This window comes from Lates calcarifer, linkage group LG17, assembly GCF_001640805.2.
Source record: "Lates calcarifer isolate ASB-BC8 linkage group LG17, TLL_Latcal_v3, whole genome shotgun sequence".
Lineage (NCBI taxonomy): Eukaryota > Metazoa > Chordata > Actinopteri > Centropomidae > Lates > Lates calcarifer.
This window is the reverse complement of record NC_066849.1, coordinates 11,987,403-12,007,503: the sequence shown is the minus strand read 5'-3', so window position 1 is coordinate 12,007,503 and position 20,101 is coordinate 11,987,403. Positions and strand designations below refer to the sequence as shown.

Sequence of the window (20,101 nt, the reverse complement as noted above, 5' to 3'; positions counted from 1 at the left end):
TTAGAGCTGTAATAGATGTAATAGGATATTATGTCATCATCTTAGACAGTCAGGTCATATGTGTCAGAGATCAGAGCCCGAATCCCCTCAAACCAGATAGGATCAGAGTACATGGACATAGTTGTAAAACTTCAAAGAGACCCTCAAGAAATGAAACAGAAGTCACTGAATAAACCAAGACTAATTTATGCACATGTTCAGTCTGGCATGTTGTGGACCTGAGGATGAGCAGCTACTTTGTGGAAGCTCATGAGGACCATGTTAGTGGTATTCTGGGCAATTCACATAACTTATAGGTTATTTATAATGATTGAGGAATGTCTTATACAATCTCAGTATAGCAGTGCTAAACTAGCAGCACCAGCTGGCTTCCAGAAAACACTGAGTGGTAACACTAAGACAAGCCTTACTCACTTATGAAAGCATTTACAAGCAAAATAAATCGGTTTGGTTGTTGTTAACACCCTTTACACCCCTAATTTTTACTCTGTAAAGATCTCGTCGGGGCTGTTAACCTTTGTTTTTAGGCAATTGATCTGAGGTATTTATGATTTTGATGATTTTACAGGAGAAGCTGCATGCAGTGATTTTGTGCAGTTTTTTAAGTAATTGGGCTCCTGTGACTGCAACAGTTTGCTGTGGCGATACAATTGGCACAGCTTCATCTTTCTCTCTGCCGTATCATGACTGTAACTATCTGAAAAATATATCATGGGGCCACTGTGCTGCTCTAGCACATTATCCCATGAAGGAAATACACACATTTCTCAGCTGCTGTCCATTTCTTATGCAACGCAGAGGAGATTATTCAACAGCGAAATGGAAACACAGATAGAGAGAAATTTTGTAGGAGTCTGTGTATGATTTCTAAAAACTTGTCTCAAATGTGTTGCTTTTTATCCATGCACAAGTGCATACATAAATACAGTGGCTTTTATTTTAAGGATCAAAACCTTTGCTTTAATTTGCCTCATTTCCAGGTCAAATGATGTTTCCTCTTTATATGTTATTGTTCCTCAAAATCACCTAAAACTGTCACACTTTGTTTTGAAACACCTCTGACACAGTGTGATTCATACAAATGATTGCTTCCTTCCTACATATTTGGAACCATTTTAATACTTTCTCTACCACACAAGGGTCTATAATAAGACCTGTGGGAGGCCTTTTGCTTTGTCAGGATAAAAATAAAAAAAATATCCAGAGTTCACAGTTTGACATTTATTATTAATGACATCCTAAAGTAATTAATTTTTTTAGCCAGCCTTGCAGCTTGACTCAGGAGAAGGCAACATACAATATGTCAGTGTGTCGGTCCACTATGATCAAGACAGTTATTTTTTGACTACTGGATTATTTTCCATAAAATTTTGCACATATGATGTATGCTAATCACTTTGGTGATCCCTTGACTTTTCATCTAGCGCCACCAACAGGTCAAAATCTTCACTTAGCCAGAGGATGGACAGACACAAAAGTTTGTTCTGACCCTCCTTGTTATTATCCAATACTTAGCAATGTTAGCATGCTGACATGCTTAACTAAGATATACATGGCACATACACATGCACAGTACATGGTGAACATTAAACATCAGCATGTTAGCATTGTGTGACCATAACCACTCCACTCTTACAATTTTATTAAGTAATCTTCCTAGCAAGTCAATTTCAAACCCCTCCTTTAACTGTGCAGATAACTCATAATTTGCTTGCAAACAAGTCTGAATATGCCTCTTTGCTGTGTGAGTGTTCATATCTCCATACCGAGTCCTGGCTTGAACTTCCTAACCACTGTCACATTCCAGTGCGGGACCACAGGTACGGGGCTGGTTGAGAGAGAGGTAAAGAGAAAATGGATGATAAAGAGAGAAAGAGGTGAGAGAAGGAGGAGTAAGAGAAAACTGTGAAGGGTGAAGGAAAACAAAAACCCACCAATGAAGAGATCATGAGGGTTCAACACTACTGGCTGCTGTTGTTGTTGGTCAACTGCCGTGAATGGATTACAGGTAGTGTGACGGTGGAATGTGCAGATAAGTGTGTGTGTGTGTGTGTGTGTGTGTGTGTGTGTGTGTGTGTGTGTTTTATAGAGAGGGCTTTCCTCACACTGAACCCTGAATAAGTGTGGGGTTGTTTGTGGTTGTATAACTGTGTGTGTATGTGAGTGTCACACTCTGTTTAGGGGTGTGTGTGTGTGTGTGTGTCCATGTGTGTGTATGAATATGCCGTTTTCAGCTGCTGTGGTGGACTGGCCTCTTCTCAGACATGTCTCAACCTGTCCTCTCAGCAATGCTGCAAACAGGGGCTGTAGTGCTATACCTGCTGCTGATGTAGACAGAGTGTTGTGACTTACTTAGTTGTGATTATTGGGGTGCACTCGTTTATTAAGGGTTTAAGCATGTGTGATTCACAATCAGGAGGGGCAACAGTGAGTAAGTAACACCTTGAACAGGAGAGTGCATGCCTCTCCCAAAGCTTTCTCCAGTTAGTCAGTACTTCATAGTAAACACTCTGTAAAGTAATGAATGTGTTTGCCAAGTTTGCACACCTGTATGACTGAGACATACTCTGCAACATAGTAAACGGTGTGTTTTTAAATTTGCTGAGGTAACAACAATAGCTTATTTGGAATGAATATGGAAAATTGGAATTTGTAAAAGAAGAAGTAATAATCACATAATTAGGTCTTTGCCTTCCACTGCAACATCAAGATCCAGGTAGATAATCAGTAACCATAGATGGTACAAAGCAACATCAACACAACAACCATGTTTCAAACCCACACCCACAGACACATTTTATCAGGAAAATAAAATTTAGAAAGTTTAGTACAGAAGGTGTTGATTAAAGAGAAAGTTTCTTGTAAGGATCTTGTAAGCACAGCAATATGTCGTCGACATAAAGGCTGATTTTCTGATGTAATTTATGATTTTATGTGATTTAATGATATCTAATATATCTACAACAGAGATGAGTAACTAGAAAATTAGAGCAGAGAGACATCTTTAGATAAGTACTCTGTTTATAAGAGTACATTAGAGAGAGTACCCTAATGTACTCTTATGTCTTATGTACTCTCAAAAAATGTAGTCTGTCCTGTAACTGGAACCTCTTCCTTCACTTCAGGTGCTGTGAGTGGCATTAGTCCATATATAAAGCATTATGAGGGCTTGTCATATGACACAGAGGATCTTCACAGGATGCACTTGAGAGCCAGGAGAGCCACACAACCTCAGGAATACACACTGCAGCTGGATTTCACTGCTTTTCATAGGTAACTTCACATTTCTGTCATTTGTGCAGCCAAATCAAAAAGCACAGTGAACACACAACTGGTTAGTATTCTGTTGTTTGAGCAAAGTCTTTGTATCCGCTCTTCACCCAATAACACATGTCAACAATTACTCAGTGATTAGTCCACATATTTACCTGCTGTTGATAAATGCCTCTCAAAGCAAAACAGTACAAAGCTTTGACCACAGCTGTTTGTGTTTTGTTTCCTTTCAGGACTTTCCGCCTGCGTTTGAGACGAAGTGCAGACGCATTTTCCCAAAATTTCATGGTGGTCAGTGAAAATGGTGCCATGTCAGCTGATCTCTCCCACATATACTCAGGAATATTAGAAGGTGGGTATGACAAAAAAAAAAAGAAATCAAAGGAAAATCTAAATGATTTTACTGATATCAAGGTGATTAATCGCATAGTAAAACCAGAAATTTATAATCATTGTGGTTTGGATAAAACATGTGGATAAACATCTGTTTATTGAAATCTGAGGAACAAAGCAGAACTTAGTGGACTGACGGGACTAAATGAGACTCAGTTCATTGCTTTGATGCTCGTGCCGCATAACTCACCTCTTCTATCTCTCTGATGTCTGAGCACTGCTAATCTTTAGCATTTCTCTCAGTATCTTATCTATTTATTTTGTCCGTCTGTCTCTTCTCCTCGGTAATCTCCTGTCTCTGCTCATTTTCCACCTCTCTGACCCTGACATGTTATCTCTCTTGACCTGGTATGCAGGTGAACATGGCTCAGCCTGCCATGGCTCTGTGTTACAGGGTCAGTTTGAGGGAACCATCCACACAGACAACGGGACTTATCACATAGAGCCAGTCCATAGATACACCAGCAACCATACAGATCACCACTCTATAATCTACCATGAGGATGACATGGGTAAGACATTCATTTTTCAAAAAACTTATCTCAGCGCATATTTTCAAGTTTCTTTTGGCTCTTTAGTAAATTCAAACTGCCCCCAGTGTTCAGGATTATTTTTTAAAAAAGAAGAAGAAACTCTCTAAATGACACCCTATGACCTCAGTTGCTTTTCCTGGCAATTTGGTGATGATGGCGAGAGCACAAAAAGAAATTCCATGCAACAGTAGATCTCCCTCAGCAGTTTTGATTTATGGTCCTTTTGGCTATCTCACAGAAAGACAAACAAATACAGCAAAATGTATCTCTCCCCTATGACTAATCCCTATCCCTCTTTCACATACAGTATCTGCAGCTTCCAGCTCTAGAGCTTAGTGAGGTTACCAGGGGTCAATAAACCAGCCATACCCTCAACTTGTAGTAAGAGTGTAGTTATAATGTAACAGCAGAGCCTATTTAAAGCTCAGAGGGGGTGTTGGGACCCACCCTGAGCACCAGCCAAAGAAAAGATAAACTGAAGATGGTGTGACTTTTGTAAGAGGAGGGGGAGGAGGAATGGAAGGGGGGTTAAGTAGAGGAGGAAAAGTATGAAGATGAAAGAGGAGGAGGAGGAAGGGGTACAGTACAAGGATATGAGCTTTCAAAGGGAAAGGAGAGAAGAAAAGAGAACAGGAGCATGTAGAGGATCTTGCAGGAATTGAGGGCCATGGAGACAGTTTCTACGACAACAGATTAAAATGAATTCTTAGTTGTCTTTGAATTATGCTGGCTTATGATTTGGCCAGATGGCAGTCATCAGTGAGACCTGTCAAAATGTTTTGTGTGTGTGTGTGTGTGTGTGTGTGTGTGTGTGTGTGTCTTTTTCTCTGGCTGCGCGGGTACATTTGCATCGGTGTTAGATTATTTCCAAGAAAGCTTTTTCCTAGAAGCAGATTGTGCCAAAAACAACCCCCCCAGTGTTTGTCCTTAAGTCTACACAGACACCGTGGCTGCCTTCCCCCCGCGCCTCCTTCCATTTCTTCAGCCCCTTTCACAACTGTAGCAAAACTTTACATTAGACAACGTTACAGCCAACAACATCCTGTTCTTTCATTGACAGACCAGCATATCTGCAGGAAACTGTGAAAGATCTGGCAGATGATATTTCAACAAACAATCAATGCTTCCATACAAAGTGGTAAATTAGGACATAATGACATCATACATCCACTCCTGTATGTATTTCCACTTCCTGTGGTTGTCGTCTTGGAACCGTCTGTCGCCTGGGATGGAGGATGTCAATACAACTATCAGATCTGGGACACAGGGCACGGCCCAGAGCGGCCAAGCACAATGTAACGATATCAGGACTCCTGGTCTCCTGGTCACACACATGGCCTGCTTGCTATGCTTTAAGATCACAGGTATTGTCACAAATGTGTTGGAAAACAGGAATAGTAAACAGTAGAAAGCAGCATTGGAGGCTGCTGACTATGTTTGTGGTGGTTACTCTTTTTGTGGCTGAAATGGTACAAGAGTCGTAGAAGTTAGTAAAGGAGGACAATAAGCCCTCATTGCTTCCATGATAGCTCTAGCTCTGAAAGGAAAACAGGCGGAAATTGGTGCTTTCTATCACTGCCGATCAGAGCTGAAGCCGATAAATTCTCGTGACTTCTGCAGAGTAATGCTGATCTTACCCTTTCCTAGTGAAAACAAAAGCCAGATGTTAGTGGGGGGTTTTGTCCAGTGTAAAGAGAGCTATAGTGAGAAGAAATACAATGTAATAAAAAATGGACATGGTAGATTGACACAGGTGATGCTGCCATTGGCAAAATATTTGTTATTCATATAACATGTATCAAATAATAGACTCATTATTTGGCAATGCATGGATGTCTTAAACAATAATAAAGCACAGGGAGACACAAGATTGCAAACAATAACGCAACAATATGAAATAACATTCAAAATGTACACTAGTAAAACTAAAATGGCTGAGTTTTCTAAGTAAGATTGTGAAAAACAGCTAACTGTAATTCTAAATTCTAAATGTAATTCTTATTGTTACCACCTAAGCTAATGTTATGAACATTTAGTGCTCTACAACCTTTGTCCTGTTTATGCCGACAGTCTGTGTTTGTTTGTTTTTGTGTTGTTTTGTTTGTGATGTGTGCCAAAACAGGTTTGTTGTGTAACAGGTTTCTAGAGTCCACAACATCACTGACTCCAGGTCATGAGTCTGTGAATGTTTATTATGATCATTTCCAGCCCAAGTTTATACTGCACTGTAACTGATATGTGTCTAAAATAGTTTTTATCTGTATTCGTTACACTCTTGGGAGTCTGAGTAATCCCTGTCAACAGGTGTGTGTGTGTGTGTGTGTGTGTGTGTGTGCATGCGCACCTACACCTTTGTTCATGTGAAACTTCAAAGGGATCTATAAAAGGGTAACTATTAACCTCATACTTCCTTGAGATAAATCAAGAGTAATAGACATACTTTAAATATCACCTGAAATCTCTTGATGTTTCCTGCTTCCTCAAAATGAAAGTAAATTCAGTGAAGTTGTGTTTGAAACATTCCCTGGATCTTTCATTTAGATTTCACACCTACACACATCTATCTAATCCTCAGTTTAACAGTCATGCAAGGTATTCTTTAAACATCAGTTTCTTCATGATATTTGTTGCCAAATTACATTATAAAGACAGGGGAGATTTGCAAAATAGTTTGATGAACACTGGCTGAACTCTCAGTATTGCAGCTATGTCTTGAGGTTATTCATTTTTAACATCAGTGCTGAAGAAACAGCTGTTACAGTTGTTGCGTGCATTGATCGGAACAAGTGAAAAGAACTTATTGACAATCGCATAAAGAAAATCATGTGTTGAAATATGGTTGAAAGATAGCAGGATTTCCATGTTCCATTCCAAAGAAACACCCTGACATTATCAGCATAGGGAGTTTCATAAATTGCGTAAGAGGGGAGGATGCGGGTTGATAGGTGATGTCTGGACCACATGAGGCAGAAAATCACCCACCAAGCGTGTGAATCATGTTGTTTTTAAGAACTCTGAGGTCAGCTGTACAGACTCTCGTATACAGCGGAGGAAAACTTATGTGAAATACAGAGTTTAGTTTTATGCATAGGTTTAGGGTTATTTTGCACTTGAACAAACCAGTCAGGGGCACTTGAGGGCTCTCAGACCGACCGGAGCAGCACCTGGGCCAGCTGCAAGGGCACTCGGAGTACACTTGGCCTGACCAGAGGGTCACTCATGGGGCAGCAAGTTTAAGGTAAAAATTGGAGGAAGTGTCCCATTACAGCACAGACACATCCTGGTTTAACTGCCCAGTGCCTTTTTTTTTTTTTTTTTTGCCAGTGTTGCATCCGCCCCCGAGACACCAAACTTCATTACTGTAACAAAAGAACTGATGCACAGTCATAAATACTCAAAGCTCTGTGCTGGAATCAGACTTGAGGATCTGATATATGTCTTCTACATCACTCTTTAACAGCAGAACTAGTTTCCAACAGCTGCTGGGAATGTGAGTCTTGACTGAAATGTGACACTGATTTTTCATCTGGGAAAATCATTTTCTTTTCTTGGCTGGTCTTGCGCTGACCATACAGCAGTTTAACCGTCAAGGAGCTTGATCCATGCACGGGATTCAGATCACTTAAAGACATTTTCTTCTCTAATTTAATTTACAAAAGACTGTATTTTTGTTGGCAGCACAGGCCAGAAACATTTATCTGCTTTAGTACGATCAAGGAGAGTGAGACTCATTGACAAACTGAGAGAGAGAGAGAGAGAGAGAGAGATCACTAACATGGGCAAGTAAAGAGGTCTGGAAATAATTCCATCAGTGTGTCGACGCCCGGCATTTAGGCCTCCACATCCACCCCCACCCAGCCCGTCCCCACTCATGCCATGTATAGAACGAATTGCAGGTTTGCGATTGGCTGGAGGACTTTCGTAGGATGGTGTGATCCAATCATGTGTTGTCTCTCTCTCTCTCTCTCTCTCTCTCTCTCTCTCTCTCTCTCAGTGTAGGCTCATGTCTGATGCAGGGTGTTGTACTGGTGACAGTGTTTCACATGCACACAAACACACACTTTGCATTACCCCTTGAAGTTCTTATGGGTCACCAGTTGACTGGCAAAATGTTCCCTGATTCTGTCACTCTCTCATTACTGCAAACAACATGTGAAAGTGATTATTTTGTCATGTGACTTTGCTGTAACTGTGGAATTTAAAGCCAATTTTTTGTCTACTTTAATATCTGTATATCGGTCTTAGCTATAACCACAAGGTTTGTGCATAACCCCTGGGAAACCCATTGTTTTGATTATGAAAGATTTACAGCAGTGTACTTTACATTACATATACTCTGTCTACCCCACATTCATATGCTGATTCCCCACAGTTCATCACAAACCTCATACAGTCTTTTGCAATCTTTCTCACATTTTTGTGGAATTCTCTGGCTTTTCCAGTGCAAACGCGAGGGGCCAGTTTATGCCAATGCGATGCCTCCCATGACTGCAATCCCATCATTATTGCATCAATCTGAATGAGACAGCCATCCCAGATGTGTTGCAAATCGCAGACGATGGTGTTGTTTCAGTGAAATTGAACGAACAGCTATCACAGCATTTTCCACAGGCTGCCCCGTGGCTCCCTGCTCCAGACCACTGTGCCGATTTCCAAATGCGGGTCCTCTATTTATAAAGTGTCTGAGAATGTGAGTGTGCTTCTACCCATGTTAGCTGCTCGACGCACAGGTCACTAAGGAGCCGATTTCAAATTATTTCTGTTTCAATTCTTCTGCGTAAGAAACGGTTAAAGTGTAAAGCATATTTTTAATGAGTGGCAAGCTTGTTTTTGAAACCGCGGGTAAAAAAAACCCAACAAAGTTGCATGATTTTGCATTTAAAATACTACGTTTGACTGAAGTTTTCAGTTTGATGACTTTAACTCCACAGCCATGTTGCGAAACACCACAACCTGATGTTTTATGAATTCATTTTGGTCCCATGAAGACTAATTGGATTCTTTTATTCTTAAAAAGACTGCATAGTAGTAGAGGAATGATATCAACAACATAAGAATAAAACAAAACTGCTCATAATCAAGTGTCTGGGTGACACTCCACAGATTTCCTATTTACCAAACATTTACCAATAAAGCATGTTTCAGGTCTCCTATCTGGCTCTTGAATCATTCAATATTTTCTCCCAGATCATTGCCCCCAGGTAAAACACACACAGCATTTGCGATAATCATATTAGAACAAACAAATAAGTAATTTTCCAAAGATTAGACTGTTGCCCTGGTCCACATTACAGTGTGTTTATTTGTGAGTTTATGTTACACAATATCCTGTTTGCTCCAGCAAATGAAATGTAGCGGGTTGAACCAAACCTCATGTTTGATCTTTGTTCATTTATTTATTCACTGTTTTATTTGGGTCGCATATGTCCACACTCAGATAAGTCATTTGTTCCCTAATTGAATGAACATGTTCAGGCAGTGACATTACTCTTGACGATGTTTACTTGGCCGTGTGTGTGTGTTTCACTCTGCGTCTTTGTGTATGTTTGACTAAAGGAGCGACATAAGACAGTAAATAAAATACTGAATGTACATACATGTATCTTAAGTGTATGTGTTTGTTTTTATGTAGTCCTGCCACATATGAGACCCGGCTCTGCTGGATTCTGCGGTGTAGAACATCTAAACATCCTCGCCCAAAACCTCCGATCCAATGAGGTAGGAAAGTCCAGGACATCACCTCATTGGACACACACACGCAAACACAATTACACACACTCCACACACAAACGAGGAAACGTTATGATTCATCTATTCTAAGTGGCCTAATTTATGAGGGCAATCGATCATTAGTGTTTATTTAGGTTGTTTAGTCACCGACTGCAAATGACATGGATGTGAAGACAGTAACAGGATCATGTGTACGATACAAACAACATAGCGTGGTGGCTTAAGAAAACAGAGCTGAGCTGCTTCCTTATAGGCCTAACCTACATCAGCAATGACCTTGAGTCTGCTATAAAGAAATAATAAAACCAGGAATGATGGAATAAACATCTGCTGAATCTATTTAGCTAATCTCTCCCTTGGGTGTCCTGACTTTTGACCAACTAGGTGGTGGACCTAATGCCCATTGTCAACAGTGGATGTCTGGACACTGGTATGAGTCCATTTTTAACAACATACCTGCAGGTGGAGATCATTTCCACTGTTTGGTCATTAAATGATCTGAACAGATGTTGTTCCCAGTGGAGTGTCCAAGTTGTGTTCCTGTCCTCATCTCCTACTGAGACACGAGTCTCAACACACAACATACAGTACGCCATCATACAGACTCTAGGTTTATATGTTCTGATGTTTTGATCAAATGAGCTTCATGATTTTCCACCTGCAAAATAAGGACAAATCATTCTCTGATTCCAACGAGAGATTCAAATACTGTATATCCTAGTGATATTATATCATCTCCCCTCTGTCTTCCCTCTTCACGTCCCTGCAATTTTCATCCTCAGGAGGCAGCAGCGAGCCGGTCCAGGAGGACAGTCGATGAGTCGAAGACCAGCTGCCTGCTCCACCTCCATGCTGACCACCTCTACTTCAAGAGATTCAAGTCAGTGGAAGCTGTTGTGGCTCAGGTGATTAGTTAAAATCTTCAATTGTCATTTATGTGGACAGGATATTTCATATGTAATACACACTTTAACCATGTCTTCAGTATTCAGGATTTATGTGCCTAGAAAGTAAGTCAACAACATAGGAAAAACCTGTGAATCCATAATACAGTCGGTCGCTAAGGTTTAAAGCTTTTTTTTTATGACACAAAGACAATGTTCAAGCGTGTGTTTCACCCCCTCCAGACAGATGCACTTAAGACGCTGCTGATACCTGAGCTGCCTGATGTAGTCAGGCCTCAGAGATCACTGGGTACACTGGAGCCTTTTTAGTGCAATGATAAATCCAGCAGCAGCATCGGAACACGACAGGATTTCCTCGGCCGTTGGTTGAGCAACACATGCTTTGTTTATGAACCTGTCCCTGAATCTAATGTCCTGGATTCAGGATACATGGTGGTGCAATCAAAGGTCACTTGATGTAATTTTAGTTCCAAAATCTTATCTCAGTGAAACAGGTGAAACTATATGCCAGTGGTGTTAGATTGGTGAACTTGTTTTTCAAAAAACAGAGTATATTTCCATGTGTATCAAATGTTGTTTGGTACTGGATCAATATTTGTTTTTATTTCAAAATGCTGACCAAGAAAAAAAGGGGCTTATAAACTGAATTAAAGTTTGTTTAATGCTGAATATTTGCCTTTATTTAACTGAGCTGACCCAGCATGACCAGTCTTTGATCTCACAGTGAGTCTGTGATCAAATATCCCTGTGAAATATTTTAGGATTTTGCTGTTAATCTCCAGTTAAAGGAGCATTTGCTCAACAAAGGAGGGCATGTTAATCATGACTGAAACTTTGCTTTTTTTGGCTCATTTTCCTATACTGAGCAACACAGGAGGATAGTTTGACAGTCTGCATTATTTACCACTGAGAAAAGTATAAAGGACCGAGCTGTTGCTGCCGTGAGGCTGAATAAAGAGCCAAATGCCAGGTCCTGCACGGACACACACAGCTGTCATGGCATTGTAGGAGTAGAGAAGAGGTTGAGAACCTTCTCGTTCTCTGAGAACATGGTGGCAGACGAGGTGCTGACATTTAACCAAATAAGGCTCTGTGCCAGGTGTGAATGCCAGGCTGGCACAGCCGCCAGGACCTCCTGTTCTTCCCGTCAGCTGCCCCCAGCAGCTCCAGTATGGAGCAACAGCTATAAAACTGCCATGCCAAGGCCAAGCAGGAGCTTAGATGGTTGACAGATGAGGGCAGTTTTGTTCAAAATCACAAAAACACAACCTGTTTTGAAGATTTAGTGACCTCCCTCTGGTATTTAATACACTCTGTGAGCCCTGAGGTGGCTCATTACATTCAAAATATCAAACATTTTTAACCCTTTGTCCTGCATTCTTGACCTTTGACCTTATTAGAGCAGCAAACGTACTGCAGCAGAGTCTGAGGAGGGACTGATGCGTTAAAATTACCATGATTGCACTATTTACTGGTGCAGTCTTACAGTTAAAATGAATTTACAAAATCAAATCTGATGAAAAACGACTTGTTTTTGAACAGTGTTTGGTTTAAACTGATCTTAGTTTTAGTGTCAGCTGACCTGCAGGGACCTCACATTTGAACTACACACTGAGTGAAAAGCTGCCTGCTCACTGGCATGCCTGTATTGCCTCAGTCAAGTAAGCAACATAACAGTGATTTAAGTGTCTGTCTGTGGTGAAGTTTCTGTGTCTGAACAAAGCTTTTGTAAATGGGGTTAGAGGTCACATGAGATGCTCTCCTGATATTGACTTTAGCCACATACTGACATGGGAATCTAGAGAAGCAACATTAATATAATTACCTTTTTATCTTCCTCTAAATTAAAACCAATAAACAGTGTTTGTTATTGCATTCCATATTTGATACGAAAGTATAAACACAGATGTTTAATCTTATCTAATTATTTCAGATTCGTGCTCCCAGAATCTGAGCCAGGTTCAGTTTGAGATGAGTTATACTTTCGTTTGTGTTTCCTGTCAATATGAAATCTGTTCCACATCTGTGCTTTTTTATTTACATTTCTTAGTGGTCAAAGCAAGGTCAGTTAATGAGTAAATAGATCTGTCCTTAGCTGGTGTCTGCAGCCACACTGTTATTCTCTCCAGCTTTCCTCTTGCTGTGCGTCCTCTCATCACCTTCTCTGACCCTCCTCAGATTCTTTCCACCTCAAACACACACACACACACTCACACTTGTTGTTGTACCTGGTTCAGTGCCAGGCCTTTGTTGCACCGGGTGAGAAAATATAGTGTAAGTGATGCCGTGATGTGATCTTTGAGTGTAAATAGACAAAATGCTGGTGTCAATCACAGCTGACCTGGTTTTACTGTTTCATGCATCCAAGGTGTCAATATTTACATCCATGGAAATTTCCCAGCAGGCCCTCCTGTATGTTCATCTCCTGCTGAACAGAACTTCACATGTGAGTGGTTTGCACGTGCCTCTCTGAAAGTGTGACGGGCTGTGCCGCCCACTATAGAAACACCCTGCGGATGAATTTGCTTTAAAGGTTACCTGACATGGTTCTTGAGTCATTGACAAAAAATGGTCAAAATTGTGACTTTGGGCACCACAGGAGGGGCAGTTCAAAGAGAGTCAAGTATATCGGCAAAAATGCTAAAATGATAAATCTACTGTGAAATTCTGTTTAGTAATTGTCAAATTGTTCTGCCAGTTGTCCACCCAGCACCTCAAAGATCAGAAAGAGATGTCGCTGAAGATATACCAGACTGTTTTCTCACATAAACTTGTGTCTTTCTCAGGTTGCCTCCTACATGCGAGCTGTAAATGATGTCTTTGACAAAGCGGACTTCGATGGAATCAAGCTGATCAACTTCAAAGTCAAATCCCTCCATGTAAGATCCCTCTGCATTCAAACAACTGACACAACTGTCCCAAATCTTAGAGTGACGCCCTTCAGATGCAGGTCACTGATAACTCTACACAACTAGTTAATCCTGGCTGTCACACACATTCAATTGTTAATTCACAAACATGTCATGACCTCCTTGTTACCATGAATGGAAGAGGGGCATTGATTAAGACAATTAGGTTAATCCATCAATCTCAGGGGCTAGTTTGTTTCTTCATCTACCAGTGAGAAACAAACTGGGACCGACTCTCAGCCCCAAAAGTGAAAGATAATTCTTACTTTCTCAGGCCCGTGTAATTGTTTGTATTCTTCTGTGTCAAGCGAGCTCCTTAATAGTTGATTCAATAGTGTGCTTCACTTTCCAGGTGATGACTGAAGAGGATAAAAAGGATCCTCTGTACCCTCTGTTTATCGGGCCTGAGAAGCTGTTGAGTCTGTACTCTGAGAACAACTGGGGCAACTTCTGTCTGGCCTACCTGCTCACCAACAGGGACTACAGCGGTGTGCTGGGACTCGCTTGGGAGGGCAAGGCTGGTGAGTCGCTCTCAGTGTGTCACATGTGCACCGCAACAACTGTGATTGGTTGAGAATAATGTCATACAACAGCAGGTTGATTAAGAGAAGCAGTGACACACTTGTTTAATGGCTTTGAAGGACTTCAGTGTGACATGTTGGCTCTCCATGCCTTTACTGTCTAAATTGCTGACTCAACCCTGATGGTGAATGCCTCAATATTAAAGGAATAGTTCAGGTTTCAGCTGGGAAATGATAATATGTTAATTAATGAGCTTTAGAAATGCTGGTAGGTGGATTTTGACAGAGCTAGTTCCCATTGTTTCCAGTCTTTTTGCTTAATCGAGCTAACTGGCTGCCAGCAATTGTTTTATCTCGAATGAACAGATTTGGTGCTGATCCTCCCATCTAACCATCAACAAGAAAACAAACTGCATTTCCAAAATGGTGCAACTGCTCCTTTAACTGTAATTTGACTTGAACCTAAGCTTAACCAAACTAACTTTTATCATGAACCAAAATATTTTAAACGTCCTTTAAAAGTAAAGGGAGACAAAAAGACTACAAGAGAGCTGAGAAGAGGTCATGGAAATTTCATTGATTTCATTCATTTGCATTTAATAAAAATAGAAATTTGTAGAATTGTTAAACTTTCACTTTTTCTGCAAGTAAATGGACGTTCTATCTGATCTGATCTGTATCTGATTAATGATTCCACACATTACTTTTACTTCATGCCTGCATCTTTGTGAATCAAAAGTGCAGAAATTTCTGACAGTGGAGTCAAATTTAGGGGACAGTGCCAAGAACATAATAACAGAAACAGAAACATGAAACAGATATGGGTTTGTTCATGTTAAAAAAAAGTATGAGGCTTGGAAAGTGAAATCATGTTTTCCTGTTTTCCCTCTCTGTGTGAATTGCTGTTGTCAAAGCACAGCTCCTTCTCTGGCTGCCAGGACTCGCTGGCCGTATGTGGCAGAAGCTCACCAGAGGCTACATCCAAAACACTCCTACACACACTCACAGTTTCCATATCAGTGTGAATTATTTGACCCATGAAGGAGGTGAATCAGGGGTGATGGACTGGGCCAAAAGGGAGGGAAACAAATATGCATTAAGAAAAGTAAAACTTAACTATCAAAGCAGGAGTAAAAACTTCTTCAATTAGCTTTCTAGTTTATGAGTGGTGTCCACCAAACTGCAGCACAAACACATGTAGGCCAACCCCAGCTGCAGGAATTTCAGGCCTGTTATCCCAGCAGTGTTTTGGTTTGAGAGACCAAAAGCAGAACGTGAGCGAACTCTTTAATTTACTATCCTAAGTGATTTGCATATAAATGTGCCTTACTCTCTGCTGTTAGGCTCAGATCATTAGGAAATGTCACAGACAATTGTCTTTCCTTTTCAAAAAATATAATTTGCATTATGCCCTTACACTACAATACATGAAATCTTCCCCTGTAGGAAAAGTCGTACAAAAAGTCAGAGAAACTCACAACTGTTAACAATGGCATAGATTTTAAATTTTTACATCTTATTGTTCGATGATCTAAATTAGACATATTTAGATCAAGAGAACTCATATGAGACGATGTGATTTTTCTTGACATCAGCCACGTCTGCTGACAAACTGTGTGTGTGTGTGTGTGTGTGTGTGTGTGTGTGTGTGTGTGTGTGTGTGGTATTATTGCTGTGCTGGAGGATTTTGGACACGTATGTGGGAACTGTCGTGGTAGGAGGTTCTTCCTGCTTGTTTCTATGACATTGTCTCATATGCAGCTTTTGATTGGTTAAACTGAGGGGTGTGAGAGCAGACCACCACAATGACATGTGATTAGAGAGCAATGAACCTCTGACACACACACACACACACACACACATTCATAGGACACACACACCACTGCCCAGACGTCTTAGTGAGGATTGGTGACTGCATTCCTCAGCATGATCGCCATGGTGACAGCTCACATTAGACACATACACACATACATTGTGGATTCATAGTGGCAGTGACATTGTTGTGACTTCTCAGTCTCATGTGACCGCTGAGCATTAAACATGGATAATGTTTGACCTGCAGAAACAAATGTGCTCAACCTCAACATCTCCATCACCCACTTTCCACCAGTTTATCAGTGGTCTTGGGTAACAGACGGCCTTTAACCACAGGACCATAAACTCAAAGACCCTGATGCCCCTACAGCTATAGCATGTAGACACACACAACCCCCATCAATCACACCAGACTCCTCCTCTAACCTCTCCAAGCTGTGCATTCATACGTCAGTGAAGGGTTGGGGGGTTGGGGCCCCAAACGTCTTGAGCTTTTTCCCCAGTAAAATTCCCTCTTCTCCTGAGACTAATTGAGGAACAGATAGTAATTTTCCACACAATAGCCTTCATGTTGTTGAGGGTTTTTTTTTATACCGCTGGCTGGAATCACTGTATTGTCAGTGTACTTTTTGGAACATGCACTCATGGAGAGTAAAACAAAACCAGTGTTACCATAAATATATATCCTCAAAATGTTGACTTGCACTGCTGATTATACAGCTGAAACCATACCTGCCTTCAAAGCACTCTGGAAGTTTAACAGTGTACTACTAAATCGGCAAACTGCAAATCATTTCAAGGGTCCAACGCTCAAAAATTATTATTGTGTTATTTCAATTTATGCAGACCAACCCCAGGCTAATAACACAACTCTATCACACATGTTTGACTTTTAATGACTGGGATCTGAAGAAATTAATGAATGTAAAGTGTTTGTCCTCTAGTATGTCATTGTCTATTTAAAAACACAACATTGACACACACACACACACACACAGTTGAAGAGTCTGTACGTAAGGAAAGGATTTCCACAGTGACGGTGTTGGTAGATGCATCAGTAATCTGTAGCCTGATGCATTGGCCGGTTTCAATATCCCTGCTGGTAAAACAGCTAAACCTGTCAGATCTTCTCAAACTACTGTATCTAAACATTATACATTGAATACTGGAGAAACCATGGAAAGCTTGAAACATATCAGGAATGCATCCCCGCACCAGAGCATGCTTTAAGGTCGAGGTTTCAGTGACCTTTTTTTTTTTTTTTTGTCTTTTCATAATCACAGTCATCATGATTCAATCCATCAGTTATTATAGTATGCAACTCAAGCATCACAAACACATTTCAGACAGTTGTAGTCATCTATTATCTATAGTCATCAACTATTAACAAATCCATTAGATTACATTTTACAACACTGTGTCCTTATCAACAATGTTCATGATGCACGCTTTACATTTACTTTCATTTCTAAATAAGTGGTTTCGATATCACCGTAAAGTTGGGGAATTATTTGTCATAACTCTGATCAGTGCATCATTCTTGTTACTGTAAATCTTGCCAATGAAATCAGTGAACTGAAATCAATGAGAGCAAAAATACACAAAGAATAATAACACCTGTGATGCATTCCAGGCACATTAAGTCTTTTGTTTTCAGTAATGAGCAGGTCAGATTAGTCTCACAATACAGTGGAAAAAAAATCACCTTCAAATTTGCAAAGTGAGGGTCAGTGAACTCTGAAAACAAAGAGAGCAGGGAAAGTCACCGGATGCAGTTACATTATTTACAGTACGTCTGGTTGACTTCCACTCTAGTTTTCTGAGAACTGTGAGCGGTGTTATTAGCAATCAGAGTGCTTGCTGTGTCTGTTTTTGTTGTGAAAGGTGGTATTAGGAAGCTAGGACTCCCCCCGTGTGTTTATCCAAGGAAAGACTGCCCCTTTACTATTGTTTGTTTGTTCATATTAAATTGTCTGAGGGAGTCTGCTTACATGTGCATGTGCCTCAGTGTGTGTGTGTACCTCTATATGTTTGCCTATCATGTTCATTGATAATGTGCGACCAAATAGATATTATTTAAGTGGGTGTTACTTTCTGTGTGTCTCTTGCCTGTGCTTATGTGTGCATGTATTTGTTTCCTCCTGATGCAAAGTGTATGTGCGTTAAGTGCAAATGATTCACAGGATTGCTTGTTTCTCCGCACTGTGTTTATCCAGTGAGCTAATAATAGGAGTCTTTGATTAAGGCTCCTTTCTGTGGTGAAGACGAGAAGGAGGAGGGGACAAACTAGCAGCCCCTCTCTGCTTGTGCTGCCAAGAAACACAGAACAGGCCTCCAAAGTAAAGCTCTTTCTAGGAAAGCCAGCTCCTTGAATAGCCCGTCAGGGGGGCCATTTTAGGTCAAAAGCAGGGAACGCTGGAGAAATACATCCAGAATTCTTGATTAACATGGGCAAGGGAGTCTTGCCTGGCAGCTTGTGGATATTAAACAACTATCTTTTGGCTCTCAGCAGTGTGGAGTGCTATTAATAATGACAGTTGCTCTTATTTTCCTCCATGTTTTGCTACAAAGCTTAAAAATCTCAGTGCTCGTTCCCATTTCTGGCCATCATGTGATATCAAATACTGAGGGATAACATAGTCTCAGGTTGCTGTATTGTGTCTGCCAGCCTCCTTCACCTGACACAGGACAACAGCGTGACCGTCTTGCCTCCACTCCTAATCCTCACAGTGGCCTCATTATTTCTACAACAGCAGCGATAGGGGGCACTTTTGTTTTTGTTTTTCGACCTCTAACTGTCCTTCATCCTTCCTGCACGTCACACTTACGCCCACTGTGTAACAAAAACACGCCGGTAAGAGATCCAGATGCCCACGACTGGTTCCCACAGTGCTCAGTGACACATAGTGACCTCAGATTTCTCAGAAACGGTGCTAAATGCATGTAACAGACCTGCACCTCACAAGCCTCACCCACCAAAATGTTGGTGCTGCTGACCACATTGTGTAAGAGGTGTTACATAAAATTCATGTGACTGCATGGGAAATGCTGAGACCTCCTACCTGAACCACATACTAGTAAAAATGGAGGGAATCAATGAAGAGAGAGGATGGATACATGGAAATGACTCCAACAGTAGCTGACTGAGTTGAAATGGTGGTGGATATGAGAAAATGCAGAGAAGGTGATGGATGAGGAGGAGCAGTTAAAAATTTATTACAGATACAGGAGGTCAGCTTTCATTATGGCAGCAAGAAATGTCACAAATTTAAGAAATGGTTTTGTTAAACCAGCATGGAGCAAGAGCTTGACTGTGTTACTGTAATCCATGAGCAGTCTCAATAAAGAAAGATATCATAGGTGCTCAGTTTAACCAATAGGACTGGTTTCTGTAAAACCTGTCCTCTGGCTGGCCAGCTAAAAGATGATGTCACAGCCCAGCCATCCATCCATGTGAATGTGGCCAGCTGTTTGTAATTGTGGGAATGGTATTCAGGGACATTACATAAACCCAAAGGCAATGGAGACCATTGGAGGCCAAAGAAAGGCTTTCATGTGAAACTAGAGGAGCTCGGCAGGTCTGCTGGTCTGTCTGTCCACGCCTCGTAGACCTCTGAGGCCTCAGAGATCAATGACACCTCTGTGGCAAAACGTTGTTGGTTGAAGGTATTTCCAGTAGCACACGGTCAGTTATGCAACCATACTGTACTGCAAAGTGACAGGTGGGATATGTGTTTTCATCAGGTCCGCTGCTCCCTTTCCTGTTGAATCTGAGAGGTCAACGCTTTGTTGCAGTGTGAATTATGTGCGATCATCACACATTCATGAGCTGCTAACTTTGCATTCAGGGTCAATAGATGTCGTTCCATCCTCTCGCTGTGACAGTAAAACACTACACTAAACTACAAATTGTGCAGGAAAGGACATGACAGAGCACTCAGACCTCTAAATCATTCTGTGGAGCACTTTGTTGACACTTTTCAGACTAAAAACACCAAACATGGAACAACTTCAAACTGAAG

The 20,101-nt window shown here is 41.0% G+C and overlaps 1 protein-coding gene across 1 annotated transcript in view; it reads left to right on the top strand.

The window, feature by feature from the left end:
- The first annotated feature begins 1,764 nt into the window (after positions 1-1,764).
- si:ch1073-396h14.1 (disintegrin and metalloproteinase domain-containing protein 10) overlaps positions 1,765-20,101 on the top strand; it is a 29,097-nt gene continuing 10,760 nt past the window's right edge. The window contains exons 1-8 of the mRNA XM_018673392.2: positions 1,765-2,008; positions 3,126-3,273; positions 3,507-3,625; positions 4,023-4,178; positions 9,832-9,917; positions 10,712-10,834; positions 13,621-13,713; positions 14,096-14,264. Of these exons, the coding sequence (XP_018528908.1) occupies positions 1,948-2,008; positions 3,126-3,273; positions 3,507-3,625; positions 4,023-4,178; positions 9,832-9,917; positions 10,712-10,834; positions 13,621-13,713; positions 14,096-14,264 (955 nt within the window). The 5' untranslated portion in view covers positions 1,765-1,947. The remainder of the gene's footprint in view (positions 2,009-3,125; positions 3,274-3,506; positions 3,626-4,022; positions 4,179-9,831; positions 9,918-10,711; positions 10,835-13,620; positions 13,714-14,095; positions 14,265-20,101) is intronic.